This window comes from Mustela nigripes, unplaced genomic scaffold, assembly GCF_022355385.1.
Source record: "Mustela nigripes isolate SB6536 unplaced genomic scaffold, MUSNIG.SB6536 HiC_scaffold_20, whole genome shotgun sequence".
Classification (NCBI taxonomy): Eukaryota; Metazoa; Chordata; class Mammalia; order Carnivora; family Mustelidae; genus Mustela; species Mustela nigripes.
In genome coordinates, this window is record NW_026739436.1 from 256,486 (window position 1) to 265,899 (window position 9,414).

The 9,414-nt window shown below is 36.6% G+C and overlaps 1 protein-coding gene across 1 annotated transcript in view; it reads right to left on the bottom strand.

The window, feature by feature from the left end:
• Positions 1-1,777: 1,777 nt before the first annotated feature.
• The window catches only part of LOC132008043 (ATP-dependent RNA helicase DDX3X-like), a 17,699-nt gene continuing 10,062 nt past the window's right edge, over positions 1,778-9,414 (bottom strand). Inside the window, exons 3-15 of the mRNA XM_059386446.1 lie at positions 8,849-9,007; positions 8,673-8,772; positions 8,176-8,311; positions 7,235-7,320; positions 6,716-6,814; positions 6,470-6,630; positions 5,991-6,135; positions 5,762-5,906; positions 5,396-5,577; positions 5,190-5,307; positions 4,831-4,984; positions 4,380-4,516; positions 1,778-4,230 (exon numbers count right to left, since the gene is read on the bottom strand). Coding sequence (XP_059242429.1) covers positions 4,151-4,230; positions 4,380-4,516; positions 4,831-4,984; positions 5,190-5,307; positions 5,396-5,577; positions 5,762-5,906; positions 5,991-6,135; positions 6,470-6,630; positions 6,716-6,814; positions 7,235-7,320; positions 8,176-8,311; positions 8,673-8,772; positions 8,849-9,007 — 1,702 coding nt within the window. The 3' untranslated portion in view covers positions 1,778-4,150. The remainder of the gene's footprint in view (positions 4,231-4,379; positions 4,517-4,830; positions 4,985-5,189; positions 5,308-5,395; positions 5,578-5,761; positions 5,907-5,990; positions 6,136-6,469; positions 6,631-6,715; positions 6,815-7,234; positions 7,321-8,175; positions 8,312-8,672; positions 8,773-8,848; positions 9,008-9,414) is intronic.

Sequence of the window (9,414 nt, forward strand, 5' to 3'; positions counted from 1 at the left end):
CTCTCTCTCTGCCTGCCTCTCCATCTACTTGTGATTTCTCTCTGTCAAATAAATAAATAAAATCTTTAAAAAAAAAAAAAATAAAGGTTTTATCTAGGGGCACCTGCCTTCGGCTCAGGTCATGATCTCAGGGTCCTGGGATCGAGTCCCGCATCAGGCTCCCTGCTTGGCGGGGAGCCTGCTTCCCTTTCTCTGTCTACTGTGATCTCTCTCTCTATCAAATAAATAAATAAAATTAAAAAAAAATAAAGGTTTTATCTATTTGACAGAGATCACAAGTAGGCAGAGAGACAGGCAGAGAGCAAGCAGGCTCCCCGCCGAGTGGAGAGCCCAATGTGGGGCTCGATCCCAGGATATCAGGATCATGAACCGAGCCGAAGGCAGAGGCTCTAACCCACTGATCCACTTGGGCGCCCTAGATGAGGGCTCTTATGATAGGAAGAATTCCTGAAGTTGTCAAACTTCCCAGGGGTCTAAAAACATTAATAAAGCATTAATAAAGGTATCCTGAGACACCATGGTAGGGCAGACAGAAATATACATATTAAGCAAGGAAAAAAAAAAACCTGAAACCTCAAGACACACCATGAATTTGCCCTGTTGATCTAAACACTATGAAATGAAGGGTCAGGGAGTCTCATTTCTTTGCAACCTCAGTTAGAGGGGTCCATGTCAGGATAAGCAAATCTGAACCATTTAACTGGGTAGTCGCTGGGAATGCAAAGTTGGGAGCAGTTTCTAGCCTGCATTTACATCCCTGAACCTGTGGTTGAAAGCCTCAGGACTCCAGGACACCTTGCAAGGTGTTTTTCTTCTCCCCTGAAGATTTTATTTGACAGATCACAAGCAGGTAGAGGCAGGCAGAGAGTGGGAAAGAGAGCCTGATGCGATGCGGAGCTTGTGCCGAAGGAAATAAGACTTTAACCCACTAAGCCACCCCGGTACCCCCTGGAAAGTGTTTATAATGGGGAAGAGGTCTCCCTAAGACTGTTTCCCTTATTTTATTTGTTTCCTGCCTAGTCACATGGAAAGGGAACATCATGTTCCAGGAAACATAACAACTAAGTGCAAGAACAAGGCACTGAGGCAGTTTTCTAGGTCATCTTTCCATCCCTCTGCCACAACAAAGTACAAAACCAACCAATGTACCAGAACTGATGGCATATCTGCTTCTCCCTCTCCCTCTGCTGCTGTACACTCTTCTATTATCTCACTTCAAATACTTAAAATCTCCAGGAAAATAATATAGACTGATTTCATTTACAAAAGTTTTAAGGACAAAAGCCAATCGCTGCTGTTAGAAGTGTCTACCCTTCAGTGATGGGAAATTAGTTCTACAGAACACAAAAAACTTGAGACTGATTCCCTTTAAAAAGCCAATTTCATAATATCTATTGTATTACATGTTAAGCTGGTTGGGTTACATCAGCTAACTGGTAGGGGATGCTTGCCTTGATGTGTGACCAAAGTAGGAGACTGGGAAGCTATACCATCTCTGCTGTTATTCTCCAGGTTGACAGTACAATTTCATTTCAAATCATCTGATTTTTTTTTTTTTTTGAAGATTTTATTTATTTGACAGACAAATCACAAGTAGGCAGAGAGGCAGGCAGAGAAAGAGGAGGAAGCAAGCTCCCTGCTAAGCAGGGAGCCTGATGCGGGGCTTGATTCCGGGACCCTGAGATCATGACCTGAGCAGAAGGCAGAGACTTTAACCCAGTGAGCCACCTAAGGCGCCCCTCTACATCTCATAATTAAGGCACAACTGACAGCAAGATTATGTCCAACTTTTTATTTTAGTAAAATTAGAACAAACACAGCACATGCAGTGCCAGCATCTAAAACTAATACAATAAGCAATTACTAACTTAGTGACTTGAGGTTCAAGATCTACATTCAGCAACTTTAAATGCACACTTACTGATAAAACTGAATGTAAAAGTCACTAGTTATGGCAATACACAAAGATAACCACATGTTTGAGGATTGCAAATATGCCAGACAGCCACCATAAACCAAGCCAAACAAAAACATTAACTAAAAATTAACTAAAACTCACAGAACATTTGAGAAACCTTTGAGAATGTGGACACTTCATTAATTATCAGTGTTCAGAAGTGTTTCATCAGTATTTTAAGACAAGTGTATCAAAACCTTGGCATGTTTTTAATTTCAGGTTGCCAATTTTGTCTTAAACTTTGTCAGAAAGTTACAATTAGCTGTATCACCAGTGGCGGGTCTGCTTAATTTGACTCAATTGTTTAATAGAACTTAACATTTAAAGCTCACACTACCCCGAAATTTATTATTTCACATATGGTGACATTCAACATTCAAGTGCCAGTGTTTTTGTACTGTCTTTTGGTCAAGTTTCTTTAAACTTTCCAAGAATTCTCTTTTAGGCTTACAAAAATAAATATCTGTCAAAATGTTCAATAAATATTACACAAACTAGCAGCAAAAAGTTACCTAAAATCTGTTGTGTGCAAATAGTTTTTTTCAACTATCATTCCGTGGTCCCAAATAAAATTTTAGAATCTATTTAACAAGCTGCGTTCAACAATCTCTGAGACAAAATAAGATTGGAAGTTTAAGGACACGCAAACAAGACATATATATAAAAAATTCTCTGAATGTGCAATAAAATTTAAGTACTTTGTAAAAAGTCATGGGCAAAATGTACAACAGTCTAAAACCCATACTAATTGAAATAGCACCGTTAACAAATGACCTCAATACTGTCAAGTGCACCTACTTAATGGTTTTTAGAACAAGGCACAATATTCTGAAAATCTATTGCACTTTAAGAAAAATTTTTGCCTTCTTATGCCATCACAAAGATAGTTTTTGAGGATTACTGCATTCTGGCCATAAAATCACCATAAAATTGTAGATTATAATCTTTGGCCAAAATTATCGTAGACTAACTATAATGGAAACCTATGCAACTAAAATAGACTAAGACTGCAGCATATAGAAATAACATCTTATGCAGTTTAGTATGTATTTCCAACCTGTGTGATCTCACGGATTTTAGAGTTTTTGTTATCCTGAACTACAAAGTCTACAAGTGTAAGCCATTTTAACATTTCAATGCAGCTTAAAGAGTAATGTGAATCTATATTAGAGTAAAGCCTGCTGCATAAGCCCTCTTGATCGTATCTTCTTGACCAAAAAACATCAACACTAGCATGAGTTAAAGACCAAAACCGAAGCAGGCCCATAAAGACTGGTCCCTACTATGGCCAACTATTATACCATTTCAAGTTTATTTACGGCAGGCATTAAAAAATCTAATTAGATGAAATATCCCTCAAACACTTTTGTTATCAAACCTTTAAAACTCTTCCTGTTATAGTATGCCCACATCTGCTTAGCTTAAAATTAGTAACTTAAACATGAAAAGAGAAATTGCTGTATTTATTTGCATTAACTTTGAAGGATGCTTTGAAAAATGTGAATGTATTCATACATGCCACCTTATCTTGACTGGAATGGCTTATTGCTTATTTAAAAACTAAAAGATTCTAAGTGCCTATCCAGGATAGAGTGAGCAAGTCAGAACTTTAACCTGGTACAGTCTGCCTCCTTTGAAACTAATACTGCCTTAAGATGTTGTTCTCCCAGTCTGCAAGTACCAAGAAGTGCTAATGCAGGCTACTGCCTAAGGTTTTTTCGCCATATTAGTATCTATAGATGAATTGATGATTCCTGTTAAGTTATATCACACCTGTTTGCCAAGGTTTGATTTTAGCCCAAGTTCAGGAAATTTATTTTTTCAAAACAATTGATATCTTGAGCATTACTGAGCCAACAGGACATCAAAATAATAAGTTGTCTAAAGTTAAAGTCACAGTACATTAACAAACAAATGATCCTCAGTCACAAAATTATAAATGCAGTTTGGGGTGATAATAAGCAGGAGGGGAGTTAATCCAAACTACAGCAATTATGTCTTCAAACCAACTTCTGAATAAGGCTGTTCATTGTTCCTTTCTTCTTGTGACTTTGAAGCTCCCTTAAATTTTCAGGAGAATCACAGCTGGTAATGTACTGCAAGGTCTTGAAGCTATAAAATATAGTCTGGCTAAGTTACATGTGGTTTCCGTATCAGCTTGTTTGAAAAGGGTGACTTTGTTGCAAAGCAGATTCAATTGCCCCACCAGTCAACACCCTGGGAGTTGTAATTTCCTCCATATCCATCACTATTGTAGAAGCCTCCATAGCCACCTATCAAGAAATGTTTGAAAACAGAAATTAGTTGAGCCACTTTAGTTTCTACTGGATTTTGTATTCTTGGAAATTTCTCCAATAAATTATGCTTTAAGAAAAAACAAAAAGCAGTCACTTAAGACATAAACAGGAAAAGTTAACATTACCTCCACCAAATCCTCTGCTGCTGCTGTGACCACCTCCACCACTACGGCTGCTGCTTGCACGACCACTACTAAAGCTAGAACTGCTGGAACCACTACTTTGTCGATAGTCTCTGGCACCAAATCCTCCACTGAATCTACTATTAAAAGTAAAACCATTGCAGAAAGAAATGAGGAATGAGGAAAATCATAGTTTATGTCTGCAACTCAATTAAACCAACAATTCCCGTGTACTTTCCAATCCTCAACTCAATTGCCATGATACTCTTTCAATAGTGTTTCTAAAATCCTGAGCCCTTAAGTAGGCTGACATTTAACCCCTTTATACCTATTTTTTTTTTTGGGGGTCACATCTACTATCCCTTATCAAAAATATATTAAGTAATGGCAGTGTTTTAGCTAACCCTGGACACAACCCAAAGCTGGTAAGAAGGCTCAAAACAACAACCTGTACCTCTTAGAGCGTCCACGACTGCTACCCTTATAGTGGTGTTCATAAGCCATATTTTCTAACCAAGATGGAACTTCTTGTTTAGCTTCAACGAGCAGATCCAACAAATCCTTTGTGATATTTATATTTCTTTCATTAAAGAATGAGGTGGCAAGGCCTACAAAAATCCAATGTAGTACATAAAACTGAGGTTTCCATAAAATAGTCTGGAGTCTTTCTTCAAATATTTAACAGTAAGCAGGAACAAAAGCTGTTATAATATGTGATGTAATCAAACTAGAGATTTAAACAGTCAATTTTAGTTATCTGATGTCACATCAGCTTTCCCTTGAAAGATAATTTCTAATAAATCAACACTTTACCAAGGTTTCCCACACGTCCTGTACGACCAATCCGATGTACATACTCCTCAATATCACTTGGCAAATCAAAATTGATAACATGTTTCACATTTGAAATGTCTAGTCCTCTTGCTGCCACCTGAAAAATAACTTTAGTTAAAAAAAAAAAATGCAAAAAAGCAAGCAACATTCAAACATGCCTAACTCAAAAAGAAAAATATACATACAGCTGTAGCCACTAAAATAGGGCTTTTTCCTGAGCGGAACTGGTGAAGAGCCTCCTCTCTATCTCTCTGTGATCGGTCACCATGGATACTGGTACAAGCATATCCTTCATGGTATAAGAAGTCCTCCAGAGAATCAGCACCCTTTTTGGTCTCCACAAACACTAAAGTCAGTGAATCCTTCCCTGTAAAATTAGATATAAGGTTCTGTTTACTATTAAGAACACAGCACTTTGGTTCTCTTTGCACTCCATAAAGCAAGCACACAGAGATAATTAAAATGTTTTAATCATTTAGACAGGAGGGCAAAAGGAGGGTAGGAACTAAAGAGATCCAAGTAGATTCTCACTACACTATTATTAACTTTACCTGTTGCATTTAAGAGATCAAGAAGAAATGATCGCTTGTCTGATTCTTCCACCCAAACTACTTTTTGTGTGATGTTCTCAGAGGTGGAGCCAACTCTGCCTACAGCCAGAAAAATGTATTCATCCAAGAAATCACGAGCAAGCATCTAAAAAGGGGAAAACACTCTTAGTCCCTGACTTCTTAAAATTATCTGAAAATACTTATTTACAAACAGAACAGTAAATCATACCTGTATTTCCTTAGGGAAAGTAGCACTGAACATCATAGTGTGGCGAATACCTTTCGGTGGCATAGTATCTTGTTCAACTATACGTCGTATCTGAGGTTCAAATCCCATATCCAGCATCCTATCTGCTTCATCCAACACTAAGTATCTTTAATGAAAAATACTCACTTTATAACTCTGTAATAGTCATCTCAACGTGCTAGCCTTGCAACGTAACACATGTGAAACACATAAATCACATAACCATTATCTGACATTGTTCCAATGAATCATACAGGTTAACTGTAACTTTTAAAAATTATGCAGTTAAATTATTGAAGTTAGTAAATCTGAAGACAATCTTACTAAAATCACTGCAAAATGACCAGTAATATGAAAGTTCTACTCCTATAACCAATGATACACTGTATGCTAGAATTTAAATTAAAAAATTGAAAAATTTTAAAAAATAAATTACATCTTTTATACATAAAAATACTTACTTGCAAAAGTCTAATCCAATCTTTCCTCTTTCCATCATATCCACTAGACGTCCTGGAGTGGCTACTAACAAGTGACAACCACGCTCCAAGTCTCGAATCTGCTGACCAATATCAGCACCACCATAAACCACACAAGGACGAACTCTAGACCTGTATGAAAACTACAAGCAAAGAGTTTATTAGATGTTCATAAAAACAGCATTAGAATAAATGAAAATAGCAATAATCAGTAAAATGCAAACTTACTTTTCTGGCTTCCTCATAAATCTGTACAGCCAATTCTCTTGTTGGGGCTAAAATTAAGGAGATAGGATATTGTTTACGGCGCCCGTATCTTCCATTTTCCTAAGAAATGAGAAACAATTCAGAAAGTAAACTCGAAGAGCCAAAACTTTGTTGTTGTTTTTTGAAACAACTCATCACAGCAAAATTCCCTTATAATTAAGAATTACATCCACTGTGCCTGGATGGCTCAGTCGGTTAAGCATCTGCCTTCAGCACAGGTCATAATCCAGCTCCTGGTATCTATCGGGTCCCACATCAGGCTCCCTGCTCGGCAGGGTGTCTGCTTCTCCCTTTCCCTCTCCTCCTGCTTGCTCATGCTCTCTTAAATAAATATCTTTTTAAAAATTAAGTAGTAAATAAATATAGTAAGAAAGAGGAACAAAGTAAAACACAGTACTGTTTAGAAAGAAAGGTCCCAACTAATAATTATCAAATTTTCACTACGCTAACAAGTTATTTAAAAAGGGAATCAATCTTTACCTTCACAGCCTTCAAAGCCTCGCCTGGACCATCTGTATAAATCTGACTTAAGATGGGCAACAGAAATGCTGCAGTTTTTCCAGACCCTGTTAAAAAAATAATTGTGTTCCACATTCCCTTTTAGTGAAAAAAATTTTTACCTTATGCCAAATTTTGGGAAAAATATGGTATATTCATATAGTCAAAGTGAGAATGTGAAGTGATTCCTGTTGTCTATTTTAAACAATGCAATCCTCTCCTCTTCAGATTTTAATTCATGTGCAATCGGCACCACCTTCCCTTTCTTTACTTTTTTACATTTTTTAATACTAATGGAATGCATAACAGTTTCTCAAGTTTAAGAGTAAAGGGCTTTATACTGTAGTTGGTTTCCTTTTCAGAAAAAAAGCCTTGGCTGTAACCATTTAAATGAAACTTACTTTAAAAAACCAGATCCCAGATTTAGCCTAAACATCAGTTAAACATAAAATGAAGAAATCCTTAAAGAAGAAACTTTATTACAAATGACTTAAGTTTCTTTTCTTTCTATGCACAGGTATGTTTTACATGGAGAAGTAGTTCTGCTATCTTTTTATCACTAACTCTGCCCAACTGCCAAAATATTAGAGAGGAGGCACAAGTATCCCACCACCACCCATTTTTATGAATCACAGATTCTTCTCTAAGTTGATTATTTCCTATTCCAGTAGCTAATGTTCCCCTGCACTGCATTCACAACTTTCCCTGATGCAGTAATAGCAGGCTGACAATTCACTGCACAATTCACCAAGATGTCCTCATATATCCAAAAAATACAAAGGTACAAAAAACACAAAGCACAACTAATGTTTACCTAACTCGGAATCAGGCTAACCACAGAACTCAATTCTCCCTGTAAAAAGTACTATTTCTAGAGAAAGACCAGTAAGTATTAACTTAAATTCTTTATCTAATCAGCTTACCTGTTTGGGCACAAGCCATCAAGTCTCTTTTTTCTTTGATAATAGGAATGGCATGTTTCTGCACTGGAGTTGGACGAGTGTAACGAGTAAGCTCAATGTTCCCCATGATAATTTCTCCCATCTCAACATCACTGAACTATCAAGGAGATAAAAGCAAGTCAAACACAACTAGAAATGTCCAACCTGTTACAATTTCTGTGTTGTGCTACTATGACCAAAACACCCAACCCCGAATATCCACTTTTGGTTGTGATTTTATCTGCTATAATTTTAGGATGAAAGTACCTGAAAAGGTTCTAGGTATTTTTAAAGAAATAGACTTCAGTGTCTAAAATACAATAGAGTAACTTTTGGATTCTTTGTTATGTTTGACATTTTCTATTTCGGAATTGTTCATAATGGTGACATAAAATCTTAGTCTCTCTTTTTATAACCCAATCAAGTTTTTTTAAATGGTTAACAAAGAACTGTTAAGGAGTCATATAAAAACAACTTACACTTTCAATATGTGGAGGACAGTTATTGCCAGTTGCTTCTACTGGTATATCATCGTATTTCTCAAAGTTTATTCCGGTGTTTCCTCCAGAGAAGAGTTCCCTAATGTCAAATAATTATTATAGTTATACTAAGTAACAAGTTTCACTATCAATCAACATATATTTCAAAAACTTACTGCTCCAATCGTTCACTTGGTGGAAGAGGTTTTGACCAGTCATCTTCATCTGATCTGTCACACCAACGACTGTGTCCACTGCGTTCAAATTTGCCAAAGCTAGTTCTGTCACCACGACTACCAATACCATCATAGTCACTCCGTCCACGATCATCAAACCTAAACAGCATAAACAATTGATACATGTCATTTAGCTTATATCACAGCATCTCTTTATATCTCTAGATATATACTTGTATACTAGTTGAATTGTATCAGAAATACCTTTCAAAGATCTCAATAATTCAATAATGGCTATCTCATTTATGAAATAATGCTCTTTAATTTTTTAAAAGAAGATTTTATTTGACACACAGAGAGAGAGAGAGATCACAAATAGGCAGAAAGGCAGGCAGAGAGATGGGGGAAGTAGGCACCCTGTCAATAGAGCACCCAGGTGCCCCAGGCCCTTTAATTAATGGTTATGTATAATTTATACATCAATGTTTAATAAATCCACATCCATTTTTACCTTATATAAAGTCATACAACATCAGGTCTTATAATCTTTTTTTTTTTTTTTTTTT